This window comes from Podarcis muralis, chromosome 17 (assembly GCF_964188315.1).
Source record: "Podarcis muralis chromosome 17, rPodMur119.hap1.1, whole genome shotgun sequence".
Classification (NCBI taxonomy): Eukaryota; Metazoa; Chordata; class Lepidosauria; order Squamata; family Lacertidae; genus Podarcis; species Podarcis muralis.
In genome coordinates, this window is record NC_135671.1 from 6291956 (window position 1) to 6316855 (window position 24900).

Below are 24900 nucleotides of genomic sequence, written 5' to 3' on the forward strand. Positions count from 1 at the left end.
TTTAAAATAGAGCCTTTTATTCTTGCAATATACAGGTTTTCCTTCATAAAACTTTACATAGAAGGTTTAACTTCTGTTTTAAAAAAAGGAATTTGTAACACATAATCCAACATAAAGTTAAAAGCCTTACAAAGTTCTTAGAAAGGTTCGTGGCCGCCTGTGATTGAAATCCAGTTGCTTTTAAAGGGGATCTCTGTGGCCCTGATCCAGCCAAGGTTAGTCGTGGTAAGCCTCTCTGTGTCTACTCAAAAGTAAAACCCATTGAATTGGGGGGGGGGCTTACACGTGGAGAAGCAGTTATAGGATTATAGCCTAAATATTAAAGCAATGAGGATTCATTTACCGTGTTTTTTGCTCTATAAGACTCACTTTTCCCCTCCTAAAAAGTAAGGGGAAATGTGTGTGCGTCTTATGGAGCGAATGCAGGCTGCACAGCTATCCCAGAAGCCAGAACAGCAAGAGGGATTGCTCCTTTCACTGCGCAGCGATCCCTCTTGCTGTTCTGGCTTCTGAGATTCAGAATATTTTTTTTCTTGTTTTCCTCCTCCAAAAACCAGGTGCGTCTTGTGGTCTGGTGCGTCTTATAGAGCGAAAAATACGGTAGTTTCAATGGGTCCATTACAAACTATCTTGATCTGCATCGGAGGCCCTATTTATAATTTGTAGCTTGGTTTGCTTCTATGGCTGACATGGGCTGGTCTAGTGCATTTTTATTCCAAAATATATGCTACTCATTTCAGTGGTACTTCCCCTGGAGTAAGTAGAGAGGGGATGGCAGCCACATCCTGCAAGGAATTTCTACAACAGTTTCTACATTGCATCCAAGAAGATTCCCTCATGACACATGTGTACAGGTGTTGTTTATGTACATTGTTTTAATTCATTTTTAAAAAATTTGCTTTGTTTTTGTTTTGATGAAGTCGACATCCAAGATATCACCTGGAGGGCGACAGGTTAGCCAGCCCTGGAGTAGACAACCTTGGGCTTGAGGACATAGTCTGACCTGGAATAAGGCAGTTTCTTTTGCTCCATGCAAGGTCATAGCTATTTATTGTTGTGGCCGGTTGGCTACGCAGAGTTTTGACTTTCCTTGGATGTAGGACTGCTAGTGTTTTCGCTCAAGAGAACTGCTCCATGTCGTGCCATCAGAATAAGCCAGTCCAACTTGCACATTGATGAGATATAAACAAAAGGCAATTTGGTCCTTGTTCATGCGTGTCACTGGTAATGTGTTGCCAACTAAAAACTAATGCTACCATCTTTGCTCTCTGAGCGCACAGCCCATCCAACTCTTGTATCAATAAAAGGGGGGCCTCAAGCTCTCTTCAAGAGGTAAGGCAGGGAGGAGGAACCAACAGAACTTCAGGTCTTGTTGGACTCCCATCAGCCCCCAACAAGCATGGTCCGGGATCATGGGAGTTGTAGTCCAGCAAGTCCCACAGTATGCATTCTTCTTTCAGACGAGTTTTTGCTTGCACACGCAAAGTTAATGCAGAACTAGTCAATCTACTGCCTAAAACTCTGGTGGTCACTCCTGCTGCAGGCCAAAGTGCTGCTAAAGGCACAAGAGTGAAGGTCATTAAAATGGAAAAGAAGTTGGCAACTTCGCAGAGAAACCCAAGGGGTTAGAATTCAACTATATACATATAGAAAAAGAACCTTCTCTGGGTGCATATGCTATAGGCAAGTCACAGGGAGCCACCGCTGGGTAAGGGATAATATAAGCAAAAAAATTCAATTCCTACTTTGTTTGCCATTTCTGAACGCACAAAAAAAATTATCACCACTAACCCGCTTCATGTGGCTTTTCAGTTCTCGTACAGTTTCCTTCCATCAACTCCGGAGCATCTGAATTGTGTCCTAATGTTGGGCAACCCCCACCAATCCCCCCCAGTTTTGGTGCTTTCAACAGTTTCACTAAAGCAAACAAGCAAAAATCCTGTTTGCAGATCATGACATGCAGAAAGTAATAGGGAGGGCTTCACCTGTTGCATGTCTGCCTGCCGTGTACCTGTTGAAAGACTGAGGAGTCTTACAAGATAAAAGGGGGTTAATCCTAGTCCCTCTTTGACCAGAGGAACGGCTACCATGCCCCCCCCCCCCGAGTCTCATTAAAAGAGCGCAGCAAAATATTTCTCCCCATTTATTCACCACTATCCAGCTTCTGCTTTGTGTGTGTCTAATAAGAAGCAACTCAACTAACTCATTATTTAGGCCAAGGAGTTCCATGAATACCTTTCCCCCATAATTGTACAGGTCCATTTTCTCTTGCAGATAATTTTCAAAGGCACAACGTGCAGCTTTGCCATTCTTGCATAAAATCATTTCAAGTTCTGAGCTGCCCTGGTATGAAAATGGTTGCCAGCTGCCTGGGAGTCAATTCTGTCGGTCGTTTTTGTACATTATTTTAAAAACCAACACCATGTTATTTTGACATTGCTAGTCAAGAGTAAGTTACAGGTTTTTTCTTCTTGCAGTGTACAAGAGATGCTGTGTTCATCTTCTGAAACTTCACGCAGCAAAACCGCATAGAAACAGTGATCTGTTTGCCTTCTTGAAGAGTCGGCATATTCCAATTCTGTCTGCTTTATAGGCCTATTTTGCCGTGGTCCAAGGACTTCCCAGCACAGAAGAAAACAAAACTAACATTCAATGGAGGAAAGGGAGATTCATTCTGAGCAAGGCTTCACTGTCTTATCAAAAAGACCAGCTCCGTGGCTGAATAGTCAACATTACTGTGGCAACTTGACCAGCTGGCTTTTTGGCAATCGCTAAAAGGGTGTGTGTAGGTAGGTAAGAGGGAAGGGGGAAAGGAAAGGGAAGGTGGGTGGCGCTGTGGGTTAAACCACAGAGCCTAGAGCTTGCCGATCAGAAGGCCGGCGGTTTGAATCCCCGCGACAGGGTGAGCTCCCGTTGCTTGGTCCCTGCTCCTGCCGACCTAACAGTTCGAAAGTACACCAGTGCAAGTAGATAAATAGGTACCACTGTGGTGGGAAGGTAAACAGCGTTTCCGTGTGCTGCTCTGGTTTGCCAGAAGCGGCTTAGTCGTGCTGGCCACATGACCCGGAAGCTGTACGCCGGCTCCCTCGGCCAATAAAGCGAGAGGAGCGCCGCAACCCCAGAGTCGGTCACGACTGGACCTAATGGTCAGGGGTCCCTTTACCTTTATTTATCAGAAGAGATAAATTATTCCATGATGCTGTCACTCCCATTTCAATTTATTACCTACTCACCACCATTTTGTTTTTACGGGTAGGAGAAGTACCGACTGAAAACTATGGGGAAGTAACAGACTTTTTGGGAAGCTCTCAATCTTGCACCTAGAAGGGAGCCCACCACAGCACCCTGTAACTTCCCCCCACTCCTTAAAAGCTGTATGTAGGGGAAAGTATTGGTTTCCCCAGCTTTGTGACATCAGCAGCCTTTGTGACATCATCCACTAGGTGAATCCCAGAGCAAATTTTGAGCAGCCAGTGTCACTAAGGGAAAAGGCAACGAGGAGTCAGACATGAGTGAGAATTGGCCTGGTGGCTGCTGCTGATGGCACAAAGGCACTGCTTTCCCCTTCACAAACAAGACTACAGCTGAAGAGGACTGCAAGGAAGAGGAGGAGGCAGCAGCTGAGGCCTGAGGTAAGGGTACAGGTGAGGGAGCAACCATGCCAGGGAACAAAATCAGGAAATCATTTCCATTCCCGTCGTACTGTAGCCGCTGCACTGAAGAGCAACTGAACGTGAGCTCGTTCACTCCTGCAACGAGCACGCATGGGGAAGGGACTTTCCAGGGTGGCCCCTGAGGAAGGCCGGGATCACACAATTGTACAAAAGATGCTCCCGTTGTTATGGCAGCCCCCATCCACTCTTGCTGCTATCCTGGCGGTCATGTTTGAGACTTTCTGACTATTCCCAGATGTTGATACGCCTCGGGAGGCTCCTTCGATGTGAGGCCGCGCCGGGGGGTTCTCCAGGGTCCAGGCAACGTCCGACCTGGAAGGACAGGAAGACATAACAAGGCATTCGTCAGATACCTAGTCTGAATCAACGCCGCCTTACACACGGAAAAATACGGTATGCTTAATGTAGAGAGCATCAGCTGTATGGAATAAGGGTCCTCATATTGTCAAGTCCCCAAAGGGATACTTGGCTTACCTTTTCTTGAACGCCAGGAGCTTGTTGCTTTGAACGACACAGGCTTCCGTGTCGGAGGCCTGCTGCAAAATGCTCTTTTTGGACTTCCCTTGGAAAATCACATTGTCTTGCACCAAGGCCTTGGTCTGGTCAAGCATCTCAATCGCATAACCTCGAAAGGAGTGGATTCTGTTCTTGGTTACCTGGAAGGAAAAGAGGAGAACACAATTATTGGTAACATAGCACTCCATTAGCAAAATTAGATGATTCATCATTCTGGAAGAGAAAGGGCGAGTTGGTTTTCCAGAAGCTGGGTGTGATGGCCTGGGAATCCGATTAGGAGAGTGAACCGGAGGAATCCCAGCCTGCACAGGAGTCCCCGCCTCCAGGGCCGGCTGAACTGGGGCAGGGCCTTGATTCTGAGGAGCCTGCACCTGTGCCGAATCCTCAGGAGCAGGCACCAGGTGAATCCATTCTGGCTCCAGAGGTGGTTGAGAACTCAGTGCCTACAGGTGAGTCTCCCCCTGGGCCCAGTAACCCTTCAGCCTCTCCTGAACTGCAGAGGCTTAGGGCAGAGAGGCGAAGGGAACTGGTTTCTCCCAGGAGGAGTGCTCGCCTTAAGGCCAGGAGAGGCGGGGCTCCTGGGGGCCGGGACCGCCCCTGGCCTCAGAGAAGATAAAGGCCAGTCAGCCCGGTCCCAGGTTGCGGGAGCAACATCGTCATTGAAGAGCTGTTTCGGCCAGCATCCAGTCCTGTTCCTCCAGTGTTCCTGTCCTTGCCCGGCTCCTCCCTGTGGACCCCGCTTCGCCCGTGGAGGACTGTCTGCCGACCCTCGACTCGGGTCCTGGACCTCGCCCCACGGTAACCTCCCCCGGGACCAGCACACTGGTGATTTGAAAAAGAAGAACCCAAGACAGCTTGATAGAGACCTGTGAGCTTCTGAACATCATGGAAATTTGGTGCCAGTTGAACTTCAAGAGAGAAAAAGTCTAAAGCAGGCATAGGCAAACTCAGCCCTCCAGATGTTTCGAGACTACAATTCCCATCATCCCTGACCACTGGTCCTGTTAGCTAGGGATGATGGGAGTTGTAGCCCCAAAACATCTGGAGGGCTGAGTTTGCCTATGCCTGGTCTAAAGGAAGACTGTTCCCTGCGAAGAGGAACTGACGGTTATGTCGCTCTGAGGAATAAGGGTCTCCTTGCCACTGGCACCCTTAACAAACGTTCCCAGGATTCTGCTGTAGAAGCCATGTCTGCTTAAAGTGGTATTATGGTGCTTGGGGGAAGTTATGGAGTTGGGATTTAAAATTCATGGCATGTTATATGTTGAACAAAAATTATATGAAAATGATGTACCGATGGTATTTAACTCCTAGTAAATTAGCAAAATTGCATAAAACAGGCTCAAATGTATGCCGGAAATGTAATGAAAAAGAAGGCACCTTTTATCATATGTGGTGGAATTGTAAGGTAGTAAAAGGATTTTGGGAAATGATATATTATGAGTTGAAAAAAATGTTTAAAACAACCTTTGTTAAAAAACCTGAAGCCTTCCTTTTAGGAATTCTAGGTGCCGAAATCCCAAAGGAGAAGAAAAGACTATTTATGTATGCAACCACGGCTGCACGGATGTTACTGGCCCAGAGATGGTAAGAAGATAAAGTCCCAACCAGGGAAGAATGGCAGATGAAGTTAATGGACTATGCTGAAAGGGCTAAAATGATCGAAAGAGTTAGAAATCACGAAGACCAAAATCTTAATAAGGAATTGGGAAAATTTATAACTTATCTTAAAGACCATTGCAAACAGTTAAAATAGTTAGGACTGGAATATCACTTGTAGTTTAAGGTTGAATTCTGGACATAATGGAAGAGGCAAAGGGTTTGGATTAACATAAAAGATGCGGGAGGGAAGGATTAATAACAGGACCCATAAAGGGGAGGATGGAAGTCCAGGAGATTGCTAGGAATCTCGTTTCTATTATTTGATTTATCTTTGATATATCTCTGTAAAATTTTAACTTGAGAAACCAGATAAATTTGTAGAAGAGGAAGAAGAACAAAAGAGGTATTATGGTACTTTGCATTTATTGTGCAAATGCAGCTCTAGAACGCCGTAGCACCACGTTACACCTAAAATGCTATGACTCCATCACAAAACCAAGGCCCTGGGAAGTAGTCCACTGGGGGAGGCAGTTGATAAGGTTGTCTAAAGGTAAAGGGACCCCTGACCATTGGGTCCAGTTGTGGCCGACTCTGGGGTTGCGACGCTCATCTCACTTTACTGGCCGAGGGAGCCGGCATGCAGCTTCCGGGTCATGTGGCCAGCATGACTAAGCCGCTTCTGACGAACCAGAGCAGCGCACAGAAACACCGTTTACCTTCCCGCTGGAGCGGTACCTATTTATCTACTTGCACTTTGACGTGCTTTCGAACTGCTAGGTTGGCAGGAGCTGGGACCGAACAATGGGAGCTCACCCTGTCGCGGGGATTCGAACCGCCAACCTTCTGATCGGCAAGTCCTAGGCTCTGTGGTTTAACCCACAGCGCCACTCGCATCCTACAAGGTTGTCTAAGATTAAATAAATAAAACTACTTAACTAAAAGTAGAAATAACCAGAATATTTCTCTGTGTTGGGGTTACTTAGATGATGTTGTGACGCAACCGGCAACCCGAAATTGCAAGACTTCAACTCCGAAGGAGAAGCTCAGCAAAGATCAGTTAAAAGAGCTGAACATAGCAGACCTAGTAAAACAGGCAGAAATCTTTTACCCTACCATCTCTCTTGCTCACCCATGCACCTCTTGTACCACAGAGCAGTCATTTAGTACCTTTCGGAGGGTAAAGACTGTGACGGGGAGGGTCTCAATGGGCTCTGCTTACTGAGAGTGCACAGAAAAAACTGCATTGGAAAAAAGGAGCTATTCGAGAAGGAAGTGCTGAAAGGTTTTCAGCAAATCCAAGAAAACCTGTTTTAATTTAGTTGTGTTTTTTTTCCAATAGAATGAAAAAAAAAGTGTGTTCTTGTAAATTGGCAAAATATACTCAGTAACCACAGGAAAGATATTCCCTGTTGGTGTTTGTCTTTTTTAAACTTCCAACTTTTCAAATGACTGAAGATTTTGACAGATTTTTCGGAGCACTTGGGGGTCAAAAGAAAGTAATTTAAAACAACTGTTGTTGAGACATTTCATTCCAAATTTGAGCCAGACAGAAGATGAGGTCAGGTGGGTGTCCTGTTCCCCCACCCCCCCACAACAAAAATTCTGGTTATGCCCATGTCCAAGAGGGAATTGGAAAGGCCAACAGCAGTTTTGTGGGAAACTGTGTAAAATTACCAGCCGCCGGTGGTGCAACACACACTCAAATTCCACAATCCACTATACGGCGATACTGAAATTGACAAGAATCGACACCGGTTCTGAGAGATCTGCACTGGCTCCCAGTACGTTTCCGAGCACAATTCAAAGTGTTGGTGCTGACCTAAATGGCCTCGGTCCAGTATATCTGAAGGAGCGTCTCCACCCCCATTGTTCTACTCGGACACTGAGGTCCAGCGCCGAGGGCCTTCTGGCGGTTCCCTCACTGCGAGAAGCCAAGTTACAGGGAACCAGACAGAGGGCCTTCTCGGTAGTGGCGCCCGCCCTGTGGAACACCCTCCCATAAGATGTCAAGGAAATAAACAACTCTCTGTCTTTTAGAAGACATCTGAAGGCAGCCCTGTTTTGGGAAGTTTTTAATATTTAACGCTGTACTGTTTTTAACACTTGATTGGGAGCCGCCCAGAGTGGCTGGGGAAACTCAGCCAGATGGGAGGGGTATAAATAAATCATCATCATCATTATTAAGAACAACTGAGAAAGAAATGGGAGCATTTCCTGGAGGCTGGTACACAAATTAAGACACAATTTACTTTAAAAAATATCTACCGCAGAACTTGCACGTTTGTGTGTGTGTGTTTTGCTGGGGTGTTAAGGGCTCTTGTGTCAGTGAATGGATCTGTAGATCCTCATCTTCTCCCATTTGTTTATTTCTTTCGCCTCCTTCACGCCTGTCATTTTCTGGGACCACATTCAACATGATATTTCTCTCCACAGGAGCAGCTTTTCCCCCTGCTTCTCTGAGGACTGTTCCAACCTGTTTACTTGCTCTTCTACTTCTCTTGGGGTAGGCAATGGATTCTTGCCAGAACGCAAATGAGAAAACAGAGGCAGAGGCAACAAACAACCCTTAGGCTTCCTATTAAAATGTGCTCACTTTTCAATATAGAGGTGCGCGGGCACTTTGCACCCCTCCCCATTTTTGCAATTGTTTTTTTTTTAATTGAGCGATGTGGGATTTTTTTGGGAATTTTGTTGTTGTTTGGTTGCAGCTCGTTTGTCTGTTTTATTTCTTTGGGAACGTGTGTGTAGGTGTTTCGATTCCTTTTGGGGGCGGGGTAGTGGTGGTTCTGAGCATCGCGTTTTTCTTCCTTCCTTTGAAATAGGTATTCTGCGGTGTTCACAGAAGTTTCTTAGCTCTCTAAGTGTGCTCCCGGAACCAAGTATCTACAATACTGTCTTATTTCTTTTATAGTACAGTACATTATTAGGGACGTGGGTGGTGCTGTGGGTTAAACCACAGAGCCTAGGACTTGCCGATCAGAAGGTTGGCGGTTCGAATCCCCGTGACGGGGTGAGCTCCCGTTCCTCGGTCCCTGCTCCTGCCAACCTAGCAGTTCAAAAGCACGTCAAAGTGCAAGTAGATAAATAGGTACCGCTCCAGCGGGAAGGTAAACGGCGTTTCCGTGTGCTGCTCTGGTTTCGCCAGAAGCGGCTTAGCCATGCTGGCCACATGACCTGGAAGCTGTACGCCGGCTCCCTCGGCCAATAAAGCGAGATGAGCGCCGCAACCCCAGAGTCAGTCACGACTGGACCTAATGGTCAGGGGTGCCTTTACCTTTACATTGATTATTGCTTTCATTTTATGGATCAATGGTCTCGTTAAATAGTAAAATTCATGTTAAATTGCTGTTTTCGGGGTTGTTTTTAAAAGTCGCAAAGGGATTAATCCATTTTGCATTACTTTCTAAGGGGAAGCGCACCTTGGTTTAAGAACGCTTTGATTTTGGAACAAACTTCCAGAATGGATTAAGTTTGAGAACCAAGGTACCACTGTGTGTGTGTGTGTGTGTGTGTGTGTGTGTGTGTATGTGTGTGTGTGTGTGTGTGTGTGTGTGTGAGAGAGAGAGAGAGAGAGAGAGAGAGAGAGAGAGAGAGATATGGGTAAGGTAAAGGACACCTGGATGGTTAAGTCCAGTCAAAGGCGACTATGGGGTTATGGCGCTCATCTCGCTTTCAGACCAAGGGAGCTGGCATTTGTCCACAGACAGATTTCCGGATCATGTGGCCAGCATGTCTAAATGCCTTCTGGCACAACAGAACACCTGACGGAAACCAGAGCGCATGGAAACGCTGTTTGCCTTCCTGCCGCAGAGGTACCTATTTATCTACTTGCACTGGTGTGCTTTTGAACTGCTAGGTTGGCAGGAGCTGGGACAGACCAATGGGAGCGCACCCCGTCGTGGGAATTCGAACTGCCGACATTCTGATCGGCAAGCCCAAGAGGTTCAGTAGTTTAGACCCACGGTGCCACCTGCCTCCCTTTATATATAAAGTGGCTACTTTATTTGGAATACTAAAACGTATTTGTGTGTACACACACACACACACAAAAAAAATATGTTTTAGTATTCCAATTAAAGTAGCGTGTTATGTTTAAACTCTAAACAGAAAATATTGTGCAGTCTTTTCTAGGAGAAAAAAAGAGAACTATATTTTTTAAATGGCCAAAGAACCTGTGGCAGCTTTCACACATATAAATATCACTGCTGGAAGGAAAAAATGAGGTTAACTGGTGCATGCAACCCTTCTTGGAGGGCTGGTGAAATATAAATAATCATAATGAGTCATCTAAATAACCACAAATCATCATAATGATTATTTATGACTATTTAGATGACTCTTGGGTCCCTTCCAACTCTGTAATTCTATGGAAGGCCACCTGCCAGGGATTCTTCAGCTGCAATTCCTGCATTGCAAGGGGCTAGACTGGATGATCACTGGGGTCCCTTCCATCTCCACAATTCCCAGGTAACAAGCAAGCTTGTTCTCTTTTATTTCGCCACGCACCTTCATATCGGCTGCCTGCAGCAGCTTGAGGCCACAGCCCTGATTGCCCAAAATGTCATTCTCGGTGACGATTCCCTCGCCCTTGGAGGCCACCCCGTGGCTGCTGTTGTCGTAAATGCCGTTCCCACGAAGCTCCACCCGGCACTCTGCTTCCACCACGACTCCCCCCAGGCTATTGCAAGAGATGCTGTTGTTTGCGATTCTCGTCAGCTGAGAGCTTTGGAAGACGGAGACCCCGCAGTCGTGGTTGGCGTGGATGGCGTTTCCGATGATGTTCAGGGCTTCGCTGCTCTTGATGTACAAGCCAGCAGCTACGAGAGGAGGAAAAGCACCCCGGAATCAATAACCTATCTTAACCAAAACAACAACCACCATGACGACAAAAACCTGGGGCAAGAAGGGACAGAAACCCGGAAATGCACCTACGCTGAAGTCAAACGATTAAGATGCTGCAATGTTAATACAGTAGTATCTCGGGTTACATACGCTTCAGGTTACAGACTCTGCTAACCCAGAAATAGTGTTTTAGGTTAAGAACTTTGCTTCAGGATGAGAACAGAAATTGTGCTCTAGCGGCGCAGCGGCAGCAGGAGGCCCCATTAGCTAAAGTAGTGCTTCAGGTTAAGAACAGTTTCAGGTTAAGTACGGACCTCTGGAATGAATTAAGGTACCACTGTATCTGCATTAAAAACAAAAAATTGCCCCCAGTTAAACAGACCCCAGCTATATGGCTAGGATCATGATTTTAAGGAAGATGTGATATTTTATTATACCAACTGGCAGGGCTTTTTTCAGCCAGAACTCACTGGAACTGAGCTCTGGCACGTCTTTCCTGAGTTCCGGCACCACTTTAGAGTGTTCTGGCATGGCAGCTCAGTGTCACGTCAGTCCAGGTTGCAGGCAGCACGGTGACTGGTGCCACACGGTGGATCGCGGCACCATAAGTCACCGAAACCGGTGGTGGGGCAAGCGTAGCGTTTCTGCAGGAGCTTCCCAGTATACCTGAAGGAGCATCTCCACCCCCATCGTTCTGCCTGGACACTGAGGTCCAGCTCGGAGGGCCTTCTGGCGGTTCCCTCACTGCGAGAAGTGAAGCTACAGGGAACCAGGCAGAGGGCCTTCTTGGTAGTGGCACCTGCCCTGTGGAAACACTCTCCTGTCAGATGTCAAGGAAATAAACAACTCTCTGACTTTTAGAAGACATCTGAAGTGTTTAATGTTTGATGTTTTATCGTGTTTTTAATATTCTGTTGAGACCCAGAGTGGCTAGGGAGACCCTGCCAGATGGGAGAGGCATAATTAATAAATTATTATTATTATTATTATTATTATTATTATTATTATTCCCAGAAGGAATTCTCAGAAGCTTCTTTGGCGCCTCTTTGGCCTTTCCCATGGACAAGGCTGGCTACACAATGTTCCCGGCCAGCACTCACCTCCGTTGTGGTTGATGTTGTTCGACTCCACGAGAGCCACGCTGATTGGCCTCCGGATAACCACGCGCTCATCCTCACTCTCCAGGTCATTCTCCCAGTTGGCAGCTTCTCCCTCGTCATTGAAGTTCTCATTGCCCCCTTGGTTGGCGAGGTAGTCATTAGCATCATCTTTGCGGCAAAACACCGCAATCCCATAGATGCTGTTGTGACCGATTTGGTTGTTTGCGATGTGCGGGAGGCTGGAGGACATTATCCAGACGCCGCAGCCCTTGTTCCCTATGCCAAGAGAAGAGGGGGAAAGCACATTGGCCTGTCTTCCTGATGTAACATTGTGCAAGAGACTGAATAAGCTTGGGCCGGGAGCTAACTGGGTCCTAGGTGTCCTGAACTGGTTGGAGGCTGAGGAATGGTGAGAGGCACAATCTCCACAGACTGGGCTGAGCTCATTCCTGGTGGTCTTCCTCCATGAAAATCAGTTGCTGAAACAGAAAGTCCCTGCCTTCCCACAGACATCCAAGTCCCTCTTCTCCAAGGCTTTCCCCAGGCAATTGGAGACTGCGTCTGTATGCAGCCAACCTCTCCTCCGCCCTTTTCATGCCTCTACTGGTTCTGGGAGACGAGAGCCAGTTGCAGCAGGAGGGGAAGACACCTGTGACTCTTCACCAGCCAGACTCATCTCTGCTTCTTGGCCTCCCTCCTCTCCAGCTTCTGCCTCCGATTCCGGACTTCCCTCTACCACAGCCTCTCCCAAGCTCACAAAGCCTTGTTTCCTCTTTAGCTTCCAACACCTCCTCTTCCACATCTTCTCCCTCTGACTCATTGTTGTCCAGCCCCCAAACCCTGGGCTCTGAGCCCTTTTCCCTTGGATGTTCCCTAGCTGGTGCCTCCTACCATTCTTCTGAGTCCAGCCAGTCCCTGACAGGCCATCCTCCATTCTGAAACTGGATTCTAGAACAGTCTATGGAGAGCTGCTCTGCTACACTCAGCACACAAGTCTCAGGGAAACAAGGATACGGAGGGGGTAAGAACGCCACTGTCAGCAGAGGTTTACCATAAATGGTGTTTCCTTCTATGAGTCCTTTCCCACGCTCCCCAACCACCACGCCGTCTGAATAGCCACAGCAGATCAGGTTACTTCTGAGGACAGGGTCTCCTCCACGGCGGATGTCTGTACCTCCCCACTGGTTCTCCCGGATGACGTTTTCTAAAGCAGTTTAAGGAGGAAGGAAGGGTAAACAAAGGACTGCCAATTATCCAAAGGAGCACTGAAGGAATGAAGTGAAAAGACTATTTCACGTCAAGCCAGTTTCTACCTCGACTTCTGTATCAACCTGAGGCAGCCCAAGGCTGTGTCATCATCCAGCTTGTAGCTAGCCAAATGCTTGTTGTTATGAAAGGTTATTATTGTGTTTGTTATGAAGGACGAGGATGGTGCTGTGGTCTAAACCACTGAGACTCTTGGGATTGCCCATCAGAAGGTTGGAGGTTTGAATCTGCGCGATGGGGTGAGCTCCCGTTGCTCTGCCCCAGCTCCTGCCAACTTAGCAGTCCAAAAGCATACCAGTGAAAGTAGATAAATAGCTACCACTGTAGCGGGAAGGTAAATGGCATTTCCATGCACTCTGGCTTCCGCCACGGTGCTCTGTTGTGCCAGAAGCAGTTTAGTCATGCTGGCTACATGACCCCAAAAAGCTGTCTGTGGACAAACGCCGGCTCCCTTGGCCGGAAAGCAAGAAGAGCGCCACAACCCCATAGTCAACTTTGACTGGACTTTACCCTCCAGGGGTCCTTTACCTTTTGTTTTGTTTTGTTATGAGAAGAAGGGGGAACAGGAGAAAGGAGGAGAGCGTTCTCTTTCCAGTGCAGATCCATGGCTACTATGACAGACTGGGAACCGCAGTGACAGACCACTAAGGGAAAGCTTTCCAAATTGTGTGCCACAACACATTAGTGTGTTGGCCGCAGTGAGTAGGCGTGTCGCACAAATGTTCCCTGCACTCCTCCTGGGGCTGGAAAGGGTTCGTTTAACCTCCGGCTTGCTAGTAAAACTGAACTGCTGTGTCGTGAAATGATGCACGTCCAAAAAGTGTGTCACCAACGTGAAAAGTCTGGAAAGCTCTGCACTAAGGAAATGCTCTGGCCGTGCTCAAAAAGGGAAGTTCTGAGAGGCAGGTGGCGCCAAACGGACAAGAGAAATAACCATGAAGTGGTCACCAGACTTTTGTTGTTCAGAGCTACAGCAGTGCTGAAGTGACTCTCCTATGAGCTAGGAAGCCTATGGATCAAACAGCACTTCAGCCAAGAAGTCAAAAGGTGGCTTTAGGCAAGCAGCCAGAGTCTCTCTTTTGTAAGATGGGGATCTGCACACTGGCCTACCTTACAGGGTTATGGGAAAGGACCACCAAAACCTTGTCACATGAAACTTGAAGCACACAAGTGAAGGAAGCTGCCCAATACAGAATCAGCCTTATCAAACTCAGTATTGTCTACACTGACTGCCAGCAGCTCCATTCTTCAGACATTCATTCCCTGCCCAGGAGTGTAGAGGGGGGTGTGTGTGCCAAAAACCCTGCCAAAACTGAAATGAGGATTCACTGTTTGGAGGTTATTTTTTGCCCAACCCAAACCCATGCCCCAGAAATGCTTTTCTTCCCACACCTGTTATTTGGCCTCTTCCGTTCTCGTTCACAGCGATGCCAGCAGCAAGGCCTTGGAAGATGTGGTTCCCACTGGAATGAAAAGGGGTGGAGACACTGTCAGTGTTTTGTACAGTTTGCTTATCTGTAGAACAGCACAAGGTGAGAAAATAGTGGTGATTTTATCTTCTACACAAGTGCAAACACAAAGAACTCCCTCTGTGAAATTTGGCTTTCCTAATAGTCCAAAGTACTTGGCTTATGTCTTTTTTTGATAATTAATTAATTAAATTTATATATTACCCATCATAACATCTCAGGGCAGTTCCCAGAATATACCGTTTCGTTTTTTGCATTTGTACTGCTACTATTTTTATAGTACTGGCTATCTTTTTTTAAAGAGATTTTACTATAGAGTTTACCCATCTCAACAAATGCCTGCCAACACTTCCATAGGAGACAATATTACAGCAGTTTTATTTTAGTGGTACCCAAAAATGATTTTGATTGTCACCAGATGCCAATAAGTGACTATATCTGAATTCAAAAAGTCATTATCTTAAACTTTGCTGTTGTCAGACTGAAGACAGAAGTTTCAAAAGTTATCAGCAAAGAGTATGGTAGCTGAGTGTCCTTAACATGACGTAGCTGTTTTTCATTATGACAGCTTGAGACCTTGAATATTCTGGAAGTTTTTTATAGTACTGATTTGCTTACTTCAATTAATTTTTTATTATTATTTTTAAAGAAAACAGTATTGAAAGCTGATGAGATCAAGGAGAACGAGCAGTGCTTATCTCCACACTGTCTCCATCCATTACCTGAAAATGATCTTTGTGGGGGAATAATAGTGTGGTGAGATCTCAGTCAACCTAAAGAGAATCTCCTGGAGCCACTCTCTGGATGCCTTTGGGATTGAGGCTTTTAAGAAAAAACGCCGGAGAAACAAGCTTTCCGATTGGTCCAAAGACCCAAGCGAGACTTCTGTTTGAAATACATTCAGGGCTGCTTGGGAATAATTAGCGTAGCAATAATATCTTCTTAAGAATAACAAGCCTCATCTCCTGCAACGAAAACACTAGGCAAGATCAAGTCAAATGCCTCTTGTTTTAGCAGGGACAAACGGATCTCAATTATAATAGACTTGCAGGGTTTTTTGTTTTGATGAGCATGCTGCTGACAGCGTTGTCTAGGAAGAGAAATTACGTCTCCGCTCCGAGCTCCCTTCTTCTTTTATGTTCATTTCCTCTAGACTTCACTCGCTGCATCATAATCACCAGACAAGACAGCTGCCTATTTAGAAATTGCTACTTATTTGACAGGTCTGTTTCAGCCCAGTCGTGACCCTTATGGTTTGCAGATTAATAAAATCTGTTTCACACTTGTCAGTCGGGCTATTATGCTGGAACAAGCCGTTCCCAAACGGATGCTTAAGCCTGTCTAGGTTGCTTTGTGTTTTGGAAGAGCGTTGTGGGGCTGTTGTTTTCCTGCAAGAAGTGTCTGATGTTGCATTCGCAGCACAGCTCCGACGTTCATCTCAAAACAAGAACCGCCAATAAACCAGGAGCCGATTTGCATGCCCTACAGACTCCCAAGTTTGAAAACTCCACAACCCGGAGGGTGATGAACTGAACTTCACGGCCAAGTTGGGATTCAAACTCTGGTTTATTCGAACTCTAGCCATTTCGCCACACTGGCTCTATCGACTGCCTACCTGTAATGGGAATTGGGGTTGCTTGTGTGTAAACCACCAACTGCTCCAAACTGCTTGGGGTGGTTGCGCCTTTCCCTGGCTGAGCAGCCCTTAGGCGCGGCTGCTTCAGTCGCTGGCAGAATCCGTCAGTGGGCATTTTCTAAACTTCTTCCAACATAAAAATTCCTTGACGCCCAGTCTCCGCCTAGATTCTCTGCGTGGAAGCCTTCTGCGCAGTGTGGGCGTGCCAAGCGGGGGTCCGGTGCTCTCCCCGCTGATCTCACTTGAAGAGTCTTGGAGCCCTCCCTCCGAAGTGCTCTCAGCCTCCCCTTTCTTCCTGGTGTCTCCTTGATTGCCTTCCCCAGCGGAAGCTCTCTCTCTCTCCTTGCTAGTCCCCTCCCCTGCATCACTGGGGCGACCTCCCTCTCCTCTGGTCTCTGATGGCAGTTCCCTGACACTACCCAAAGTAGCCCTGTGCCAGGGATGGAGAACACTGGGGCCATTCAGCTATTGTCAGAGTATGGCTCCCATCAACCCTTTCTGCGTTGGCAAGGTGGTCTGAAACTGCCACGACTTGGAAGCTAGCAATGTCTGAAGAGCCACAGATTCCCCATCCCTTCACCACACACCCTCAGGCCAGGTCCCATTGGGATGGACAACTGCCCTTGCATGAACCATGATCTACTGCTGCAGGACTGGGTGAGGGAAAGCCGCCATTCTGGGAAGAACAACCATTTTTTATATGCTGCCCATTAGACCGGGTTACCCCGGCCACTCTGGGTGGCTTCCAACAAATTAAAACATAGCAAGACATCAAACATTAAAAACTTCCCTAAACAGGGCTGCCTTCAGATGTCTCCTAAAAGCCAGATAGTTGTTTATTTCCTTGAGATCTGACGGCAGAGTGTTCCACAGGGAGGGGGCCACTGCTTTGTAGGGAAGTGGCTTTCATACTGTGTGTTCTGGGCAACTCTAAGGTTGCTGATGTAGAATGGCGAGCAATTTTTCCCACTCTGTGGGGCTACTTTTGAAGGTGACTCGGAAACTACAACTAATCCAGAATGCAGCAGTTAGACTGGTGACTGGGAGCGGCCGCCAAGACCACATAACACCGGTCTTGAAAGACCCACATTGACTCCCAGTACGTTTCCGAGCACAATTCAAAGTGTTGGTGCTGACCTTTGTCAAAGCAAAGACGCAGGTAAAGGTAAAGGGACCCCTGACCATTTGGTCCAGTCGTGGCTGACTCTGGGGATGCAGTGCTCATCTCACTTTATAGGCCGAGGGAGCCGGCGTACAGCTTCTGGGTCATGTGGCCAGAACGACTAAGCCACTTCTGGCAAACCAGAGCAGCGCACGGAAACACCGTTTACCTTCCCACCGGAGAGGTACCTATTTATCTACTTGCACTTTGACGTGCTTTTGAACTGCTAGTTTGGCAGGAGCAGGGACCAAGCAACGGGAACTAACCCCATCGCGGGGATTCGAACCGCCGACCTTCTGATCAGCAAGTCCTAGGCTCTGTGGTTTAACCCACAGCGCCACCCACACAGGTACATTGGCCTAAAGACTTCATCTCCCTGTCAGTGTTCTTAATAATAATAATAAACTTTCCTGCTCTTTAGCTGCATGGAGGGTGTGTGGGTGTACTGTTTCAAACCGACATCCAAAAAAACGGCAAGAAATGCTGCTGTTGAATAACCTACCTCACCAGAGGGTTGCCGTTATACAGGATGTAAATGCCAGCCTCTTTATTTCCATATATTTGATTGCTACGGATGATGCCTTTCCCGTTGCCAAGGACAACGATGCCGGAGCGAAGGCCGCCGTGGATCCTATTACACTGCCGTTTGATTTATGCACAAGCACAAGAGGAGTGAAAAATAGAAAGCAGGAGAGGGAGATCAGCCACAGAAAAGTCAAGGACTCAGTACAATAGCAGAAAGGTCAGCAAGCCTCCGGACAAAAGCGCCCAGCTCTTTCAAAGCTGGAAGTGGTTTGTTTTCGAGAGGAAGAGCCCAATTTTGTGTCTCCTTGGAGAAGGCCTGGCATTTTGGCTGCGACTAAGCCTTCTGCCTCCATAGCAGCCATTCGATATGGAAATCAAAAGGGCTCCCATTCTACCTTGGCCCCGTTACTCAGATAAATACATAATCTCGTCCACCAATTCCCAATTTTGCTGGACTGGAATAAAGGAGAGGGTAAAGGCTTATTGGATCAATCAGCTCTTAGCAGCTTCTCAGTTGTGTCTCAGCTGTGGCTTTTAATATGCAGTCATTAGCAAGTGGTGATGTTTTAGTTTCTTGCTGTGTAAAAAGCCTCACCTACTGATTTCTGCAGATTAAACTGCTGTTAAAAAGGCACAGGAGTTGGCCAGGCAGGATTTCTTCTTCTTTTCCTGGTCAGTTAGCAACCCTAGCTCCTGTGGGCAGAGAGAATAATGGCATCCACAGGCCAATGTTACATATCTAGATCCGATTTTGGGGCTGAGTTAGCCAGCTAAAATTCCAAACACAAGTCGGAGACCGTCTTGCTGGGTCTCCTCAATTTTCTACATGTGCCCCATTTATTCAGAGGTGTTTCCTCTGGGAGCACCCAATTTCAGAACACCCTCCCCTCTGAGCACCAATATCAGCTCAATTTGGAAGCCAGCTTAAGACATGGCAATTTTCTCGGGCATTTATGAATTACCACTCCGCTATGTAATAACAGAAATCAGCTACTCAGTGTTCTAAGATTATTTGTTCTTTTGCCAGCTTTCTGTTTTCCTGGTGGAATTACGGTATTGCTTTAAATGGGTTCTTTGACACTGTCCTGAGAACTGTTTGACTGAGGATGGGATAAATGCTTTTTATAAATACAGGCACACATCTGAAGGAGCCATTAAGCGTCACCAACCTATAATCCCATGCCACTGTATTGTGAGGAATCAGGACCACAATGGACAGGAAAAGGTTTGGTCGTAGCCTGAGACCCTATCTGCCTTGAGACTGTCTCGCCAGAGTGGTGCATGCTCTGGTTATCTCCCGCTTGGACTACTGCAATACGCTCTACATGGGGCTACCTTTGAAGGTGACCCGGAAACTACAACTAATCCAAAATGTGGCAGCTAGACTGGTGACTGGGAGCGGCCGCCGAGACCATATAGCACCGGTCTTGAAAGACCTACATTGGCTCCCAGTACGTTTCCGAGCACAATTCAAAGTGTTGGTGCTGACCTTTAAAGCCCTAAACGGCCTTGGTCCAGTATACCTGAAGGAGTGTCTCCACCCCCATCGTTCTGCCCGGACACTGAGGTCCAGTTCCGAGGGCCTTCTGGCGGTTCCCTCACTGCAAGAGGCCAAGTTACAGGGAACCAGGCAGAGGGCCTTCTCAGTAGTGGCGCCCGCCCTGTGGAACGCCCTCCCATCAGATGTCAAAGCGATAAACAACTACCTGACATTCAGAAGACATCTGAAGGCAGCCCTGTTCAGGGAAGTTTTTAATATGTGACATTTTAGTGTATTTTTCATCTTTGTTGGAAGCCGCCCAGAGTGGCTGGGGAAACCCAGCCAGATGGGCGGGGTACAAATAAATAAATAACAACAACAACAACAACAACAACAACAACAAGAAGAAGATTATTATTATTATTATTATTATTATTATTATTATTATTATTATTATGGTCCGCTCTGTTTTCTACCCAAAGAAGGGTGAGGAAAGAATGCATGGGAATGAAGCACATCAGGCAAGGAAACCTCCTTGCACCGACAGGTCAGAATAAATGGGAAGTGTCTCCAGTCCCTCCAGCCCTTGTCTTGGGCAGCTGATTCAATTTTGAATTGCTTGCTCCTCCTTAAAGGAAGGCTGCTGTCCATCAGCAAACCTAGGTCCACACCTGCTTGCACTGTGCAAGGACAGAGCCTCTCACTAATGGCGCCTCCCTCTTGCACAACACTAGGAAAAGCTCTACAGTAGTGGGGACAGAACACAACCCAAATAATAATAATAATTTATTCTTTATACCCCGCCTATCTGGCTGGGTTTCCCTAGCCACTCTGGGTGGATTCCAACAGAATATTTAAAACATGATGAAACCTCAAACATTAAAAACTTCCCTAATAATAACTAATTAAAGGTAAAGGGACCCCTGACCATTAGGTCCAGTCGTGACCGACACTGGGGTTGCGGCGCTCATCTTGCTTTATTGGCTGAGGGAGCTGACATACAGCTTCCAGGGCATGTGGCCAGCATGACTAAGCCGCTTCTGCCGAACCAGAGCAGTGCACGGAAATGCTGTTTACCTTCCCGCCAGAGCGGTACCTATTTATCTACTTGCAGTTTGACGTGCTTTTGAACTGCTAGGTTGGCAGGAGCAGGGACCGAGCAACAAGAGCTCACCCCGTCGCGGGGATTCAAACCGCCGACCTTCTGATTGGCAAGTCCTAGGCTCTGTGGTTTAACCCACAGCGCCACCCACATCCCAATAATAACTAATTAATAACTAACAACAACTAATTAATAACTAATAACTAATTAATAACTTGTTTGGGCTCTTGGACGGCAATGAAAGCTGCTTGATCATTACGGAGTTCCAACATCTTTAGCATGGCATGGGGATAACCTAAAACTTACTGGAAGGGAGTAGCTGAGAGCTACAGGTTTTTCATGCAAACATAGGAAGAATTTGAGGATAAAACAAGTAGCCGTAGATCAGCCTTTCTCAACCTGTGGGTCCCCAGATGTTGTTGAACTACAACTCCCATCACGCCTAGCTAGCAAGGCCAGAGCTCAGGGATGATGGGAGTTGTAGTCCAACAACATCTGGGGACCCACAGGTTGAGAACCGTTGCCTTAGATCAAAAGCAGCTGTCACGTTATGCAGCAAACATGGGATTCCCAGCTCTGGCTGCAGCATAATGTGAATTTGGGGAGGCATACACTGGGGAGAAGTGTTTACGGGTGTGACTTTTTGGCGTTACACCCCTCTATGCAACCTCTGACCCAGGCTCCTTTCCTTCCAGGCCCTTTTTCCAGCTTAAGACTACCGCTAGGAGGAAAAGTGCCCAGGGGAGGGAGACTTGCAGGGAGAGGGGTAAGCACCTGCCTCCCGCCTGCTGCTTCTCTCTTACGAATGCCCACATTCACCAAACATTTGTGTTAGGCAAATCCCAAGTTTGTTGCATCAAGCTCTTTGGGTAAAAACCCGAGCATGCAAAGGTCAATACCAGGATCAGAGGGTTGGCTCCCTTCCGAATGTCCACGCCGGCTTCGCAGTTGGAATGGATGTTGTTTTCTGCAATCAAGCCTCCAGCCCCGAGGCGCAGAAATATCCCGGAGGTCTTGCAGTGGTGAATGTCATTCTTCAGCATGACAATCTAAAGGAAAGAAAAGGCAAATGCATTTCTAGATAAAGGTGGAGGAGGAGCTTGCTGCGAGTGAGCAGACATCAGCGTTTGGCAGGCTGAGATGGTCAAACAAAACAGGGTCGAGACTTGAGCTGTGACACAAGAAGTCCCTAATTTGAACCTTGTCTCTGCCTCAAATTGCTTTGATGGCCTTAGGGAAGTCCCTATTCTCCTTTGATGCTATCCAGCCATCCCTGCCACTTGTGCCTCGAGGGGAAATTAGGGACAGCATCCCAGCTCATCCGCTCCCGGTTTTACTGTGCCTGCATACCGTATTTTTCGCTCTATAGGACGCACCAGACCACAAGACGTACCTAGTTTTTAGAGGGGGAAATCAAGAAAAAGCCTGTCCGCTTCTCCCAGAGCTTCCCTGGGGCTGCCAGGGAAGCCCGGGTCCCCCCCCCCCCAGCCCCAAAGAGCAAAGAAGCCAAGACAGCGAGCAGGATCCATCCCACTGGTTGTCTTGGCTTCTGCTACAGCCGCGCAACCTCGGGGCACGATGTTGGTTACTACTGCCTTAGAGAGGGATCTAAATTAAGCCCATTTGTTTTACTTGCATTTAGTAAAGAAAGCTTAGGAAAACGCTGAAACTGCCAAGCTCGCCCGATATTTATTAAAAGCTGACACCCATTCATTCTTGTGTATGAACTTAGGAAGCGGAACCTTCTCTGTGGAAGGACAAAGCACTGGAAAATATTCCAGAAAATTTTCCGCTCCGCATCACTGTTTTCAGAACAGTGACTGAGTAGATAACATACAGGTGTTGCGCTCCTCCCCGGTGAATACCTTATGTGCATTAAGAACGACAGAACGAAAGCTGTGCAGAAGGAAGCAAGACGAGAGCAGTAAATCATGCAGAGAAGCGGCAGGCCGCCTCCTCAATGCGGGGACACTTTGAACTCACAGTATGCCAGCAGTTCCAGCACACACAGTTTTGAGGTTCCTGGTTTACAGAGCAAGAGGAGACCGAAAGCGCACACACGCACACCCCCCCCCCCGGAGCATAATCTACACAGGCTGGCGAAAGTGAAAAGTGAGGAGACGCTTTCAATCCCGCCATTGTTTTATTTGCGCATGTAAGTGGTTTAGATATTCATGCGTACCGCGCTGCCTAATTCCATTCCAGTCGAATAAACCTTTAAACCCATGTCTGACAAGCGTAAAGGAATAAATCTACAAATTGCAATATCCTCGCCTTGGTAAGCTCCGCGTATCAAAGATTATAATTAAATTACGCCGCCTTTATTTGCTCATTTGAAAAGGTGGCTCGCCCCCCAATCCGTTAATTAAAATGCTGGAGGCGGGGGGGGGGGGGGAGAGATGGCTGTGCTCCTCTCCTTATTAGTCACTCACCATTGACCTGGCATGGAGGTCAAGCTCCAATTAGAATACTAAGCTCGGCTCTCCAACGCATTAACAGAAAATACTGTGGTTATCCCCATAACAGTTAATAGGATGACAGGTGTTTACAGCTCTCTTAATTTCTGACCGGGACGGATCCACCTCGGGGACTTACGGAATCATTCAGCCGGGCCAGGGGTGGAGGAGACGGACGCCAAGGTCAGCCTCGTAAGCAACGCCACAAAAGTTACTGGCCTGCAACAACTGTTTGGTGAGAGCCAGGCAGCCGGTAATCTAGCTACCGATTCGCGAGCCACTCTCCATGTAATCGTACAAATTGATGCTTTTGAATTCTGGTGCTGGAGGAGACTCTTGAGAGTCCCATGGACTGCAAGAAGATCAAACCTCTCCATTCTGAAGGAAATCAGCCCTGAGTGCTCATTGGAAGGACAGATCGGGAAGCTGAGGCTCCAATACTTTGGCCACCTCGTGAGAAGAGAAGACTCCCTGGAAAAGACCCTGATGTTAGGAAAGATGGAGGGCAGAAGGAGAAGGGGACAACAGAGGACAAGATGGTTGAACAGTGTTCTCGAAGCTACCAGCATGAGTTTGACCAAACTGCGGGAGGCAGTGGAAGACAGAAGTGCCTGGCGTGCTCTGGCCCAGGGGGTCACGAAGAGTCGGACACGACTAAACGACTAAACAACAACAAAACATGTAAATACGAACATTTTTATTAGGCATATCGTGACGTATGTCCTGTATGGTTGAACGGAGACTATGGGTGGAATTTCACATCGCACTGATGCGATCGGTCAATCAACGCAAGCATTCCCGCTTGCCCAATGGAATGATCACCCCTCTCCTCCATCTGCGCAGTTTCGGGGGGTTCGTGGCAGATTAGGGAGGTGCCCAGGGAAAGAGAGGGGGGAAGGAAATCCCTAATGGGTGTCCTTACACCGGCTTCCACTAGAGCAGGGCGATCCAACATGCAGCTCTCGTCAAAATAATAATAATAATAATAATAATAATAATAATAATAATAATAATAATAATAATTTATTTGTTTATTTATTTATACCCTGCCCATCCATCTGGCTGGGTCCCCCCAGCCACTCTAGGTGGCTTCCAACAAAACTCTAAAATACAATAACCTATTAAACATTAAAAACTTCCCTAAACAGGGCTGCCTTCAGATGTCTTCTAGAAGTTTGGTAGTTGTTTTTCTCCTAGACATCTGGTGGGAGGGCGTTCCACAGGGTGGGTGCCACTACCGAGAAGGCCCTCTGCCTGGTTCCCTGTAACTTGGCTTCTCGCAGTGAGGGAACCGCCAGAAGGCCCTTGGTGCTGGACCTCAGTGTCCGGGCAGAACGATGGAGGTGGAGACGCTCCTTCAGATATACTGGACCGAGGCTGTTTAGGGCTTTAAAGGTCAGCACCAACACTTTGAATTGTGCTCGGAAACGTACTGGGAGCCAGTGTAGGTCTTTCAAGACCGGTGTTATATGGTCTCAGCGACTGCTCCCGTTCACCAGTCTAGCTGGTGACACACGCCCTTCAACTCTTATGCTGCCATCCCAAAGCTGACTAAGGGAGGCACTGGGCTTTGGGAAGGAGGCATGAGGGCTCTGGCAGGGTCCTAAAGTTCTCCCTCCTCCTTCCCAAAGCCTAGTTAGAGCTCTCCCAGATTTGGAAGGACCCTGCCAGAGCCTCACACCTCCTTCTCCAAACCCGGTGTCTCCAGCTTTGGAGACACATCAAGAGGGATGGGGGCAGGGGGCTCATATTTTCGCCTTGCTCCCCGACCCGACGAGGCAGTGTGCGGCCCACAGGTTCCATGTCTAAGTACTCTTGCGACCCACTTGGTATGAAAAGTTGGACTGCTCTGCACTAGCGGAACGGGTTAGTTGAATCTGGCCCTTTATACAGATCAAGAAAGCAATATGTGCTATAAAGGTAAAGGTAAAGGGACCCCTGACCGTTAAGTCCAGCAGCGAATGACTCTGGGGTTGTGGCGCTCATCTCGCTTTATTGGCCGAGGGAGCCGGCGTACAGCTTCCAGGTCATGTGGCCAGCATGACTAAGCCGCTTCTGGCGAACCAGAAC

The 24900-nt window shown here is 47.5% G+C and overlaps 1 protein-coding gene across 2 annotated transcripts in view; it reads right to left on the minus strand.

Annotated features, from left to right (window-relative positions):
- The window catches only part of FBXO10 (F-box protein 10), a 39711-nt gene continuing 14811 nt past the window's right edge, over positions 1–24900 (minus strand). For both annotated transcript variants that reach the window (XM_028712263.2, XM_028712264.2), the window contains 8 exons: positions 21274–21423; positions 17770–17906; positions 14393–14463; positions 12786–12938; positions 11735–12010; positions 10299–10609; positions 4149–4330; positions 1–3986 (listed from right to left, as the gene is read on the minus strand). In XM_028712263.2, coding sequence (XP_028568096.2) covers positions 3809–3986; positions 4149–4330; positions 10299–10609; positions 11735–12010; positions 12786–12938; positions 14393–14463; positions 17770–17906; positions 21274–21423 — 1458 coding nt within the window. In that variant the 3' untranslated portion in view covers positions 1–3808. The remainder of the gene's footprint in view (positions 3987–4148; positions 4331–10298; positions 10610–11734; positions 12011–12785; positions 12939–14392; positions 14464–17769; positions 17907–21273; positions 21424–24900) is intronic.